The sequence below is a fragment of the Nycticebus coucang genome, chromosome 18 (genome assembly GCF_027406575.1).
Source record: "Nycticebus coucang isolate mNycCou1 chromosome 18, mNycCou1.pri, whole genome shotgun sequence".
NCBI lineage: Eukaryota > Metazoa > Chordata > Mammalia > Primates > Lorisidae > Nycticebus > Nycticebus coucang.
This window is the reverse complement of record NC_069797.1, coordinates 20,271,156-20,286,114: the sequence shown is the minus strand read 5'-3', so window position 1 is coordinate 20,286,114 and position 14,959 is coordinate 20,271,156. Positions and strand designations below refer to the sequence as shown.

Sequence of the window (14,959 nt, the reverse complement as noted above, 5' to 3'; positions counted from 1 at the left end):
CTCAGAGCCCTAGCTGTCATCCTGTCCAGCCTTCCAGCAGCCTTCTCCATGTCACCCCACAGAAAGTCACCTCTTATAGGCAGCAGTTCTCCCCAAATCAAAAGTCTAGTACCTGGTATCTACCCTTGGCCAGAAAATCTCCAACCTACTGGATTTCTTGGGCCATGCATAGGGGCTGAGTCAGAGAGAAAAGCTAGAAAATAAGTGTTGGAAATAGACTAAACACTTAACAACAAGATTGGGGCATTGGTTGAATAAATATCAGCACATTCATAAGACAGAACACCGTGCAACCTTTAGAAGTACATGTTTTCCAAGGAAAATATTTCCATCTGGCGGTATTTCCGATGGCACAGGAAAACGAGGCCTTCAAAGACACACGTGTGCTCATATATCCTGCACGTGACGCCTGCGTGCACGTGCAGGATCTACAAACATTTATGCAATTTGGTATCCTAAGATGTTGAAAAGGAGATGGGGAAGCTGGAAAGCAATTGAACATAAGCTTGACATCAATAAGATTCGGGTTCAAGTCCTGCCTCGGGCACTTTGCCTCTGTGTGACCATGAGTAGGTTAGCAATATCTCTGTGCCTTAGTTTCCCCATCTATAAATGTAGATGATAATAATTTTATCTATGTCGCAATGTTGAAGGGAGAATTTTGAAATGCAATAGATGTAAAGTGTCTAACACAGTCTGGAACAAACTAGGTGTTCAATAAACAGTGACTCATTATTATTGTCACATTTGTGAACTATGAAAACATGTTCATTCCTATGTCTGGGTTGAAGGTTATAATATTTTCTTCTTGAGCTCGTCTGCATTTTTCAGATTTTCTTTAGTAAAAGTGTATTCATTTTTGATTTAGGGGAGGAAAAGTCGTATAAAACAGGAGAAGGGGGCTAAGTAGAGTGAATGATTGGTGTGAATGTGCAGGGACCTGGGCTGAAACCCACAAGGGGCTGGGGTGGGGATTTACCTGCAGCTTCCGGCGCAGGGCACCTGCCTGGCAGGCCTCCCCCAGAGCTGCCTGCAGGGCATGGGAGACCACGTGCCGCATGCAGGCCTCTGGCGTCTGCTGCTCCTGGGCCGCCTCTATCTCCAGGAGCAGGGCACTGCACACGGAGGCAGACACCAGCTCAGGATCCACAAAGAGGAACACTCTGCGGGCAGAGGTGGGGGAGGGCAGAACTGATGCAGATGGCTACTAAGGAGGCAGCTACTGCATGGGCACCGTCAGGGCTGGGCAGCATCCCAAGCTATTTAGTTTCTCCAAAAAGAGGAGCCTCAAATCCTAACATCTCTAGGCAGGATGACAATAGGGAGTGGCAGGAACTAGGGCAAATAAGAATATGCACAGCCCTTCTAGAGCGGCAGCTCCAGTCCATTTTGCTGTAGCCCTCGGTCTTTGCCCAGGAAAGCAGGTCTTGTCTTGCATCTACGTAAGTTCCAACCTTAATCCTGCCCCCTCCCTCAGCATCTTGGCCCAGTGACTATATCCCCCTCTAGGAGGGATCCTAACTCCGTCCTGCCAGAATGGAAGCCCGGAACCCCAAGTGCATTCCATCTTCTCATCACCCTTATCACACGAGAAAACCAATCTCACCTACTCTGCCCTCCTCACTCAACAATGTCATCCCCACTTCTCCACTGCTAATTGGCCTAGGTCCCCTTCACCTCCCTGCACCCTTCATGAACACAGCAGTCTCAACCTCAAACTCAAGCTGTGCCTTGAGTCAGAGGGAGGCATCAACCCAGACTTTATCACCCCTTTCCCCAGCATGAAGAGTGGGCTTTTCCTCAGTCTTTTCTAAAGAGCTGGGCACACTCAGCAGAAAACCTCCAGATTGCATCTGTGACTGTGGCTGATTCTCCTCCACTAAGGCTGATTTGGAGCCCCCCTCTGGCTGCCTGGCTGGTTTGGTGCTACTTCCTGGCAGAGAGCAGGATGTAGGTGGAACAAAAGAATTTCAGAACGGCCCCAAGGCTATGTCCACCTTCTGCAGGTGAGCAGGGTAGCTCTGAATCCATCCCACGAAGAAAGACCTACCCTGCTTCCAGCAGTCTCCGGAAAACCACATGACCCGTCTTGTGCAAACACATTTCAAGCTGGACAAATGTCACAGCCAGTAAGCTCTGCTGGGGGGCTCCTAATCCAGCCTCTTCTTTTGTCCTCCTGTCACTGAGCAGTCACAGTCCCCAACACCTTGTAGGGGCTGAAAGCAGAGTCCTTTCTGGAGCCACTCACCTCTCCTGGTAGGGGTACAGTTCATTCATCAAGTTCTGTTCAGCAATGACCATCCTTTGGTAGAGCGTCCCTGCAGATCAGACCACTTCAGCCACCCAACCCCCAAGGCTCTGACTTCCAGTCCCCACCTTCTCACAGACGGTGGCGAGACTTTTAAGTTCCTCAGTATCCCAGAGAAAAAGGCAAGCCCCGAGGTGGTGCTGGAGGTATAGCCTGGGAGACAAAGACTCTCGGAGGCTCTTACCTGGGACAGCTGTCTCCGTTTTCAGCTTTATGGCACAGTCCAAGGCAATGGTGCAGTAGGGGGTGGGCAGGGTCAGTAACTTCATGCAGAAGGTGTAGGTCCTCTGGTAGAGCTCCTCCGTGATGCCTGTGGCCTGCGTGGGAGGGGGAGTTGGGGTGCCCAGAACCCAGGTCATGAAGGGTCCTGGGGGGAGTGTTGTGGGAGATTGGAAGAGGAGGAGGAAGGTCTGGCCTCACGGCTGGACTTGAGCTCGCAGCTCTCTCCCAAACCCACATCTTCCAGGCTCTTCCTCCAGCACACCCATAAGACATTTCTTTTCTGCTCCTTTCTAGCTTACCAAGGTGGAAACTCATCTTATCAGGTGTCGCCAGCGAATCAAACCCCTCCCCCCACTGGCCTTTTTGCTCCACCAGGGCAGTGCGTTCCTGTAGCCCACCAGGTTCAAAACCTTGGAGTCACTTCTGCTTTGCTCCTCCTTGCACGAAACAGTCCTGTCCTCTCTCCTCTGTGGGAGCCAGCCATGCCCCACCTGCCCCTGGCTCTCCAGTGAGCCACACAGACTTCCTCTTCCTGACTTCCTCACCCCCACCCCCAGCCCGAGACTATACACAGCTCCAGGTTACTCTTTCCATGACATCAGAAAAGTTTTATCACATCTCCTTTCTGTGTAGGGATTCATGATGGTTCCTATTGCATGTATGAGCAAATCCAAAGCTCTCATCCTGCCATTTGAGGCTCTCCGCGCCTTCTCCACCCTGCCTCAACCTCCCCAGAGCCTCCCCAGTGTTGTCTCTCTGTGTGGGAGGGAAAGGGCACAGTGTGCTGAGAAGCCAGTTTGGGGCAGGCAATCCAAGAGGTTTTTCTAGGCTGACACTGGCAGGGGCCAGCAGCCAATAAGAGGAGAGGACAGTGTCCGGCCCAGCCACATGTGGGTCACCACTACCCACCTTGACCTCAGCCCCCTGCTCACCTTGGTGAGCACGTACATTAGAGTGAGCAGCAAGGGAATGATGACGTGCCTGAGGTCCTCCCTTTCTGCCTGGAAAACAGAAGATGGATCAGTTGACATTTATTGTGCTGTGAGGCTCCCTGCGTCCTACCCTGTTTTCCCGAAAATAAGACATCCTCCGAAAATAAGACCTACTTACAGGAAAGATAAGACGTCCCCTGAAAATAAGACCTAGCACATCTTTGGGAGCACACCTTAAAATAAGACACTGTCTTATTTTCGGGGAAACAGGGTAGCAGGAGGCAGTCCAGGCTGGGGTGTACAGGGGATGGGGTGGAGGGCAGCTGAGGGGGTCGGGGAGAGGGAGGGAGCACAGAGGTGGGAGCCCTTCAGTGAGGGCCTGGGGGGTGTGGGATGCAGGGTCTCCACGGAGGAGGGATGACATTGACTCAGGGCAGGAAACACAGCAAAGCACCAAGCAAACCCCCAACTTGGAGCCTCCCTTGAACGCAGCGTTTCCCTAACAGCTGCACACAGAACGCTGGGTGGTGCAGAGGATAATTTTAGGTGGTACAAGGATAATTTTGAAAAATGTCAATCATTACATAATTATGTTTACAGGTGCCTTCTGTTTCTGACAAGTGATAATGGGTTTTCCATTTATGGCCATATCATAGGGTTTCTTCCCATTTTTATTTTTTTAGAGAAGGATTCTCCTGTGATGCTCAGGCTGGAATGTGGTGGCTATTCACAGGTATGATCATAGCTCTGCAGCCTTGAACTCCTGAACACAAGTGATCCTCCAGCCTCAGCCTCCAAGCACCTGGGACTACAGGCTGCCACTGTACCCAGGTTCTTTTTGAAATATGTTTATTCAAGTAAAACAAGGGTAATTGATGTAAAGAAAACATTGCTTATGTACAAGTGCAGGGAGGAAGATGTACATGGTAAAAATCATGCCAGTAGTCCACAAATGACTAAGCACTGTTGGGGCTGAGCCCTGGGCAGGATCAGCCCCTCTCTTCCTCTGATCCCAGCTGCCTCTCCCAGGCCGGGGGAACCCACCTTCTCCAGTTCTCTGAGCAAGATGCGGACCAGCGCTGGACTCTTGCCAGGGTCGCGCTCGACTTTCTTGTGCAGGGACCATCTCCACATGCCTGGGCCTGGAGGAAGAGGAGCCCCACATGACCGGGCAGGGCAGGGGATCTTAGAGGGTGCTCCTCTGAGCAGGACCCTGAGCCCTGGAGCCCTGTACTGAGACTTTGCCTAGCTATAGGCCTGGCCCTCCACTACCCAGTGCTTGGTTCCATGTGTACTTGGCGTGGGCTCCTCAGGTGGGGGGAATACTGATCCATAGTTCTTTGGGGACAATGAACTTTCAGGACAGAAATGAGGACAGGTTGGACACCAGTGGGGACTGTGTGTGCCTGTAGATGGCAGAGCAGCAACATTTGCGTGGGTGTGTCCCTAGCCACTCTCTGGGAGCACCATGGGCCTGCAGTGTGGTGAGGCATTTGGTTTGGCTGTGAAGCTGGCACAGGTGGTTAAGAAAGAGGGTGGCAGGTTCCCATGTGCTCAGTTCTAGGAGCGTTGAACCAGGGAGCAGAGATGCCTTCTCACTCCTTCAGGCTCTAGATATTTCTAGCAAGAAGAGGGCTTGGCTGGAAGCCCCTCACCCTATGAACTCCAACATGTGGGTTTGGCTGGGGCGGGTGAGGGGAGGCAGGGGGACCAGCCACAGCCCGCTCATTGGCTCTTACCTTGGTTGCTCTGCAGGGCCGGGGCCTGGGCGTTGAGCTCCCGGAGCACAGCCTGCACACTCCTCTGGAGGTCCAGCTCCACATCTGGACAGTGGTGGAAAGTGGAGGGGAGCTCAGTCCTCTTGGCCCCAACCTACCCCACCTCCATGCCCCCTGAGAATGTCTTTAGCCCCTTCTATGAGCCTCAAGAGGTGACAAAAGTAATGGCACTTGGGGTTCATGATTTAAAGTGTAGTATACTGCTACTGGTGATGGGCAAGACAATTTTAGGTGGTACACAGCAGTCTTAAAGTCTGAATAGTTATGTGCTTATTTTACTGCATATTAGAAAAAAAATAACACATTTTCTTCCTTCCTTCCTTTTTTTTCCTTCCCTTCTTCTCTTTCCTGCTCTCTCTTGCTTCTGCTGTGTCACATTCAGCTGTGACAAGCACGTTGTCTTCTCTCCCCCTTTCCCCCACCCAATTACAAGAGCAGCCAAGCCTTTATCTTCTGAGCCTCAGGTTCCCCTGCTTTGCAAGGGGAGTTAACCTTTTATGTTTCACAGAAAAATAGAGAAGTTGCCAGAAGCCCTGAGAGACAGCTCCAAATAAACTTTGTTTTCAAAAGGCTTGGGCAGCCAGGACAAAATTCAAAGTCTCAGGCTTTGCCCACATCTGGCCTGCAGACCTGTTTTGTTTGGACTTTTGTAGTGTCTTTAAGAAAAAACAAAAAAAGAAATTAGCTGCCAACATTTACACATCAGGAGATTTTGCATGAAAGTTTGGGTTTCTGGCAGCTCTGGGAAAATCTGCCCACACTGAGCACACATTCTTCTCACACTTGAGAATTGATGGGGCGAGGGAGCAGCTGCCTCCTCAAGACGGGCCCAGCTTCTCCGGCTCTTCCCTGCTCCCACTGCCCTGATTTCACTTACTCTCCCTGGCCCCCGAAGGCCCTAGATTTTGAGACCCCCTGGCAGCTGACTGAGCCCAACAAGCTGGACTGTCTAAAAGGGATGAGGATAAAGACTAATGCTTTTAGCTAAAGAGATGAATGGCCAAATTCAAGGGTGGGAGGTTGGGTGGGAGACTGTGAGGGCACAAAGATTATGGGGTTCCGGGGCATGAGGAAGACTGGGCTGTCTTGGATGTAGCTTAGCAATAGTGGCAAGACCAGATGAGGGCCGCTTAGCTCTGAATCCTGTGCTTTTGAATGCCACAGCAAAGATCTCCTGTTTCCCACAGTATCTTCCCGTCTCCCTGTAGACCATGGAAGCCTAGCCAAGCCGTTCTGAAGGCTGCAGCCATGGGGGACTGGACACTCTGGCCTCTTCCCCTGCCCAGGCATTGTAAGCCCTGGCTTTCTCCACAAGCTCCCAAGAAAGGGAGAAGTATCCCAAGTGAATGATACTGGAATTCATCTTAATCTTGGAAATGAAAGCTGGTTTTGATCTGATCAAGTAAAAGAAAGGAAGGGATGTGTCTTGTGCCTCAAGTGTCTTGGGGTTGCTCATTTATGATGTGTATGCCTAATATCATCATATAAATCAGTGGCATCCCCTGTTGCTATTCTCATCTCCACCCAGGAACACGGGATATTACTGTTAATTATTAATATGACAATTAATACCTAACATTTAAACAGCACTTGAAAGGCGAACACACAGAGTATTCCATAGGAGTAGCAAGACAACGCTGTATGTTCATCCAACCAGGTTCATTTTTGTCACGGGTAGACACGAAGACTACATTTCCCAGACTCCCCTGTAGTTAGCTAAAAGCCATGTGACTGAGTTCTGGCCAATGGAATGTGGTGGAAGTGATGTCTGTCACTTGCAGGCCTGTCCTCCACACTCTCTCTTCAGTCCCTGAATGACTTCTTAAAACCCAGATTGGATCGGGATGTGAGTGAGAATAAACATTTGTTGTGTTAATGAAATTTGGGGTTGTTAGGGAGCTACCATTCTCTGACTGACTCATGGATATATATGAAGTGTTTTCCAATATATTATCTCATTTGATTCTGACAAGAACCTGTGAGTTTGTTTTGTTTTCTTTTGTTTTTGAGACAGTTTCATTATGTCACCCTCGGTAGAGTGCTATGGCATCACAGCTCACAGCAACTTCCAACTCTTGGGCTTAAGTGATTCTCTTGCCTCAGTCCCCCAAGTAGCAGGGAATGCAGGCACCCGCCACTATGCCCGGCTATTTTGTTGTTGTTGTTGTTGTTGTTGTAGTTGTCATTATTTGGCAGGCCCAGGCTGGGTTTGAACCTGCCAGCACTGGTGTATGTGGCTGGCGCCCTAGCTACTAAGCTATAGAACCCGTGAGTTTGGCAGGACAAATGCTGTTCTCCCTGTGTGCTAGCTTCCAGGTCCAGAGCCCTTACCCTTGTCTTACGTTGCCTCAGCCACTACAAAAGTCATCTGCCTTTTGGGGAGGGCAAAATAACAACAGCCTTGGTGCCCTTGATATATCGCTCTTTTCCATCCCCCAAATAAATATTTTACTTCTCAGGGGCTCTTCTTTTTAACTCTGGGAGTTAGGGCTAGAGAGGGCTCTAATATGGGAAGGCAGCCAGGACAACTGCAATCTTGGTCACGGTGGGAAGACTGGAGCTGCCAGAGCAAGCATTCCGATCTGGGAGTGTTTCCTCTCACTCACTGGATTTGGGTGTCATCTGTCACATCTTTGGGCATGGATATCCATGGTTCCTGCTCACACTGCAATCTGGGTGGGATGACTCGGTGGGTGCCCTACTTTGCTCCGGATTCAGTGTGAGCACAGGACCAAGCTGGCCAAGGCATCTCTCTCTTTCAGAGGCTTGTGCGGAAGTGCGAGGAGGGGAGGACGACTGGTGTGCTCTCTGTGCCCCCGTGGCAGGTCTGCCCTGTCCCCTGCTCTTTCTGGTGTCTGGTGCTTCAGCCCTTCCTTCAATCCTTGGCCACTTTGTTTTTTTGGAAATTAAATTAGCCTTATCAGTTTCTATTGCTCTCATCCGAACAACCTTCCTTGGCACACCTAAAAGACATCATAGTGTATTTTTATTGCTGTAATTAAAATGCGTGCAAAGCAAATTGGCTTTGAAATAGTCACAAGTTGCCTAACAACAGGGATGTGTTCTGGGAAGCACACTGTGAACAGCATGGAGGGCACTGACGGGCCTTGACAGGGCAGCCTCCTGCACGCCCAGGCTGTGTGGTGTAGCTGACTGTTCCTGGGCCACACAGCTGTACAGCATGTCACTGTGATGAATACTCCAGGCAACTGTAACACAGTGGTAGTACTTGCGTATCTCAACGTAGAAAAGGTATAGTAAAAATACAGAGTTATAATCTTGTGTGACCACTGTCTTTTTTTTTTTTTTTTGAGACCCTCAGTAGAGTGCTGTGATGTCATAGCTCACAGCAACCTCAAACTCTTGGGCTCAGTGATCTTCTTTCCTCAGCCTCCCAAATAGCTGGGACTCCAGGCACCTGCCACAATGCCTGGCTATTTTTAGGGACAAGGACTTACTCTTGCTTAGGCTGGTTTCAAACTTTTGAGCTCAAAAAATCCATCTGCTTCAGCCTCCCAGAGTGACCACTGTCTTATACATGTATTAGGTCTTGTTGACTGAAATGTCTTTACATGGCCCATGACTATATTTAGGTATTTTTCACAGTGCTGCCCTGCCCCTAGCCTTCCACCTCAAATGCCAGCTGGTTACAGACAACTCAAAATATTGGCCAAGTAGGATTCATTGGGGTTGCCTAAGCCAGTAGAGCTACTTCTAACCACTAGGCAGCTGACTCTGTCTTGGGGGTCCCCTCCCTTTCTTCAGGACAGGGATCTGCCAGGGCTCTAGAGTCTTTGCCTTCTGGCCTGTGGTGTGGTCTCTGATTTGCTGGGGGGACCCTTAGATGACACAGGTTGAGAGGTAGAGTCATCCCTCCTTGCTGTCCCAGATTCCACGCCTGGCTTTAAGCAAATTATTTAACCTCTCTTGGGAGGCTGAGGCAGGAGGATCACTTGAGCCCAGGGGTTCAAGTCTGCAGTGAGCTATGATGATGCCACTGCACTCTAGCCTGGGCAACAGACCAAGACCCTATCTTAAAAAAAAAAGACTAAATGAGTTAATATTTGTCAAGTGTTTTTATCACTCCTCGATACAGTGTAAGTGCTGTACAGGTTTTTGTCAAATAACCGCCACTGTTTGGTAATAAATCCTGGCTGTTCTTGACATCACTCCCCTTGTACAGCTCAGTGACCTGCAAGCAGCTGGGACTCATGCCGGTATGTGGATGCCTCTCAAGATACTCTCACATTTGGGCAGCTGAACTGGGCGCCTGCGGTCTGGTTGGGTGCCAAGGGTCCTGCCAACCCTGGGAGCTGACACACAAGAGGGGCCCTCCCCTCTGAGCAGCCAGGCCCACTAGACCCTCCCCCCACCCCCACCCCTGAAACTGACCTGAGCTCTCCATGGGAGCCTGGGGGAGTGTGAGTGAGGAGGGTGTGGTCCTCTCAGGTAGCAGAATGGAAAGCAAGTGGTTGTTCTCCTGCACAGAGATAGTTCTGCAAAATAAGAGGTAGGTAGTGTAAGTGGTGTGAAGATGCAGAAAGTATATTTGGGAAATGGAGACGCTCTCAGGAGACCTAGACTTCTAGCACGCTGGAGGGAAGTCCAGATTTATTTTAGAAATACTCATATGGTGCTGCGTGCCAGGCACTCTTCCAAGCACTTAAAAATACCAACTCATTAATATTAATATTAAGCGTATGAGGTAGATAATATTTCCTCCCCACCCCATCCCCGACATGCACACTCTATTCTATAGCTGGAGAAACTGAAACACGGAGAGGTTAAATAACTATTCAAGGTCAAATAGGTAGTGAGTAAAGGAATGAGGACTTGAACTCGACCACCTGGATCTAGATCTCTGCCCTCAATCATGACTCCACGCTGCCCCACTGTGATCCAAGTCTGCTCCCCACAATAGCTAACCCAATAGCTGAGAAACAAGGAACTCTAGACAAATCCAAGAGCCTGTTCCTTGGAGAGAAAATGAACATCCAGACAAATACACACCCACCTCTCTAAGGAGAGAGATCACAGAGATAATAATAGAAATGATAAATATCGTATATATTTGTTGAGAGCAAAAAAGAACATCTGAATCCTCTGTATCATATTGGTTTTTCTAGGAAAGTAAAAATGACTTGAAAGGCTCTAAAAGAATGAGGGAAAAACTATTTATATTAATAACCAGGGAGGACATAGAGAAACTTGTTAAAGAACTAGCCCTAAAAAAGTGGTGTCTGGCCCAGATCGTTTCTCTGTTAAGTTCTTAAAAACCTGCAGAGTAAAGAAAATTTCTATGTTATTGAAACTGCTCCAAAGCACAGAGAAAAAGGACAGATTCTCAGCTTATTGGACAACGCCAGCTTAACTTTGATACCAAAATCTAATAAAGGTAGCTTAAAGAAATTGGAAAGGTTATGGCTATATAATGATCTTTGGAATGGTTATTATAAAAAAAGAAATCAACTGACTAACAAACAAAAACCAGAAAATAACAAGTGCTGACAAAGATGTGGAGAAATTGGAGCCCTGATGCACAGAGGGTGTGCACTATGGTAAATGATACGGCAGGTTCCTCAAAAAGTTCAACATAGAATTACTACTACATACAATCTAGCAATTCCACTTCTGGGTAAATATTCAAAAGAATTGAAAACAGGAACTCAAACTGATACTTGTACCAATGTTCACAGAAACATTATCAAAATTGCAAAAAAGTAAAAGCTACTGAAGTGTCCACCAACAGAACAATGAATGGATTAAAAACATATATATATATATATGGAAACTTATTCAACCTCTAAAAGGAACAAAATTCTGATACGTGCTATATCCTGGACAAACTTTGAAAACATTATGTTGAGTGAACTAAGTCAGACATAGAACCACAAATATTGTATGATTTCACTTAACATGAGGTACGTAGAATAGGAAAATTCTCAGAGACAGAGACAACAAGTGTAACAGAGGCTACGGGGGCCGGGGAGGGAGGATAAGGAGCAATTGTTTAATGGGCAGAGAGTCCTGTTTGGGATAGAAATGTTCTAGAAATGGAGAGAGGCAATGTTTGGACAACCTTGTGAATGTACTTAATGTCACTGAATTGTATCCTTAAAAATTAGTAAAATGGTAAATTTGTATTATGCTTATTTTGCCAAAAATAGGTTGGACTCACCTATAAACACGGATGCAAAATTTAAAAAACAAATACTAACAAATTGAATTCAGCCATGCACTGACATTATAATCTACGATAAACAATTTTAGCCTATTGATAATCATAGAAATGAATATTGAAATGTGAGCTACCAATGGCAAAGATTAGAAAAGATAATGACATCCGCTATTGACAAGGATATAAGAAAATTTCCTGTCCTACAGAGCTGCTGAGGAGGAAAGTTGCTATGGACTTTCTGGAGGGTAGCTGGGTAATGAGCATCAAATTCAAAATAGTTACACTTCTGGTCACAGCAATTCCACTTTTAGGAACTTATAGTAAGGAAGATATTGGACAAGTGGATACAGGGTACGTACAGTGATAGTCACTAAAACATTGTTAATAATGGAGAAAAACCAGAAGAAACATAAGGCACGATCATAAGATGTCGATAAAATGAATTAATCTGTGTATAGAATATGATGCAGTCATAAAATGATGATGTATATCTCTAGTTACTGGATTCAGGAGATTTTCCAAAGTATTCATTTTAAACAGTAGGTGACAAAATAGTTAACATATTTCTAACATTAATTTTAGGTATAAATTTGCATATATGCATTGAAAAAAAGTCAGGAAAACCATATGACATTCAAGGTTCAGGTTCTGGTTAAGATGGAATAAGTACGTCCACTGTAACTCTCCACTAAATACGACTAAAAACCCTGAATAGGCTGGGTGCGGTGGCTCACACCTGTAATCCTAGCACTCTGGGAGGCTGACGTGGGTGGATTGCTTGAGCTCATGAGTTCGAGACCAGCCTGAGCAAGAATGAGATCCCATCTCTACTAAAAAAAATGAAAAACTGAGGCAAGAGGATCGCTTGAGCCCAAGAGTTTAGGTTGTAGGGAGCTATGATGGCACGGCACTCTACCAAAAGTGAGACTCTGTCTCAAAAGAAAATAAAATATAAAAACCCTGAATAATATGCATGGACCACGTATTTCAGGATTCTGAAAAGTAAGTGGTAGCGGGCAATGTGGAAGGAAATCAGAACGTGCAATCTGAACAATCTGGCCATGAATTTTGTTTCCCCCCTTTTGTTATACATCATCCTGGACACCGAGGCAGGCTGAAACTCAGAAGCGCACATTAAGGGGAGACAGAGGTCAAGGAAAAGTCCTCTGTTCTGGTCTGAGGAGCAGAAAAAAAAAGGCCCCTTAAAGACTAGAGAGATGGGCAAGCTTCCTCCTTTTTTCCATTTTCTCCTGCTGTAGCCCCAGGCAAGGAGCAGTGGCAGCAGTGAGGAAAGCAGTGGCTATGCAGGTGCCTAAGATTCTGGGGAAGGAAAGTTCTTCTCTCTAACTAGAGGAAATGTGTCCCAATGGCATGGGAAGAATCCTGATTGCTTCCCCCTCTTATTAGGGGAACAAAAAACAGGACTAATAAAATGGGAGACCAAAATTCAAATATATCAGTATTTATGTTAAATGTAGATGGTCTAAGCACACCAATTTAGACAGAGATTGTCAAAATGAATAATAAAGGGAAGTGGACTCAACTCTATGCTGTCTGTGATAAACTCACTTTAAACACGACATAGATAAGTTAAAAGCAAAGGATAAAAAAAGATATACCATGCAAGACATAGATAAGTTAAAAGCAAAGGATAAAAAAAGATATACCGTGCAAACACAAATCAAAAGAAAATGGAAGTAGAGGCTGGGCACGGTGGCTCTCGCTTGTGATCTTAGCACCCTGGGAGGCAGAGTTGGGTGGATTGCTTGAGCTCAGGAGTTTGATACCAGTCTGAGCAAGAGCAAGACCCCATCTCTACTAAAAATAGAAAAACTAGCTGGGCATGGTCACCTGTAGGAGGGCACCTGTAGCCCCAGCTACTCAGGAGGCTGAGGCAAGAGGATCACTTGAACCCTAGAGTTTGAGGTTATTGTAAGATATGACACCAGGGCGCTCTACCCAGGGTGACAGAGTGAGACTCCATCTCACAATAAAAAAGGAAGCTGAAGTGGCTGTATTAACACGAGGCAAAACACATTTCAGAGCAGGGAAAATTACCACAAATAAAGAAGAACATTATGCAATAATAAAAGGGATAATTCATGAAGAAGATATCATAGTTATAGATGTGCATGTACCTAACAATAAGGTTTCCGAATAGGAAGGAAAAACTTATTTAACTAAAAGGTAAGTGAATACATTTACAATTATAGTCAGGGATTTTAACAGTACTTAGTCATTAATAGAAAAGTAAATGGATAAAAAAAAAAAAAAAAGAAAAGAAAAGTAAATGGAAAATCAGCAAGGATGTGGAAAAACAGAATAATACTACCATTAACAACTGAAGTTTTTTCTTCGAAACAGAGCCTCAAGCTGTCGCCTTGGGTAGAGTGCCATAGCATCACAGCTCACAGCAACCTCCAACTCCTGGACTCAAGTGATTCTCCTGCCTCCTCCTCCCACGTAGCTGGGACTACAGGTGCCTGCCACAATGTCCAGCTATTTTTTTTTTTTTTTTTACTGTAGTTGTCATTGTTGTTTGGCAGGCCCGGGCTAGATTTGAACTCGCCAGCTCAGCTGTATGTGGCTGACGCCTTAGCCACTTGAGCCACAGGTGCCGAGCCCATCAACAATTGAATTTAAGTGACATTTATGGACTGCTATACACAACAGCAAGGGCATACAAATTCTTTTCAAGGGCACATGAAACATTTACCAGGCTAAACCATACCCTGTACCGCAGAACAAACCCTAACAAATTTAAAATAATTGAAGTCCAAAGTTAAACTTGAAATCAGGAAAGATAACTTCAAATACTTCGATATTAAACAACACATTTCCAAATAAGCCATAGGACCAGAAAATAAAAGAGAAGTGAACACTTCCCAACTCATTTTATGAGTCTAGCATTACCCTGATATCAAAGCAAAGAAAATACAGGAAAAGCAAATAAACCGATATCCCTAATGAACATATATGGGACAATCAAGTCCAATGATATAGAAAAAGACTAATAGACAACGACCTGATGGGTTCATCCCAAGGATGTAAGACTTGTCCAATATTTGAAAATCAATCAATGTTATCCACCATATGAAAGACTGAAAGTTAAAAACCATAGAATCATATTGATTGACATGGTAAATGTATTTGACAAATTTTGACACTCAGTAATGGGAAAAACTTATGATAAATTAGGAATATAAGGGAATTTTATTAATCTGATAGAGGATATCTACAAACAACAGTTAACAACAACCCCAGAGCTAACTGATATATTTAATGATGAAAGGCAGAATGTTTCACCTCAAAAATTAGGAAAAGACTAGGATGTCCATTCTTACCACTCCTATTTAACATGATATTGGAAGTTCCAGTGAGTGTAATAATAAGAGGGAAAAAGAGGTGCACAGATTGGAAATAAAACTGTTAGCAAATAATATGACCCTATTAGCAAGTGACAGGTCTACATAGAAAATCCCAAGGATCTCTGTGAGGCAAAAAATCTAAAAAAATCTCTTGGAGCTAGTCAGTGAATTTA

At 45.9% G+C, this 14,959-nt stretch overlaps 1 protein-coding gene across 4 annotated transcripts in view; it reads right to left on the bottom strand.

Moving 5' to 3' along the window:
• Positions 1-14,959, bottom strand: part of PIK3R6 (phosphoinositide-3-kinase regulatory subunit 6) — a 57,959-nt gene that overhangs the window by 29,127 nt on the left and 13,873 nt on the right. For 2 of the 4 annotated variants that reach the window (XM_053570004.1, XM_053570008.1), the window contains exons 2-8: positions 9,633-9,736; positions 5,202-5,285; positions 4,507-4,604; positions 3,463-3,531; positions 2,493-2,625; positions 2,249-2,318; positions 980-1,163 (exon numbers count right to left, since the gene is read on the bottom strand). In XM_053570004.1, coding sequence (XP_053425979.1) covers positions 980-1,163; positions 2,249-2,318; positions 2,493-2,625; positions 3,463-3,531; positions 4,507-4,604; positions 5,202-5,285; positions 9,633-9,645 — 651 coding nt within the window. In that variant the 5' untranslated portion in view covers positions 9,646-9,736. Of the gene's footprint in view, positions 1-979; positions 1,164-2,050; positions 2,217-2,248; positions 2,319-2,492; positions 2,626-3,462; positions 3,532-4,506; positions 4,605-5,201; positions 5,286-9,632; positions 9,737-14,959 lie in introns of those variants that run through there. The other 2 variants (XM_053570006.1, XM_053570007.1) reach the window with 2 other exon arrangements.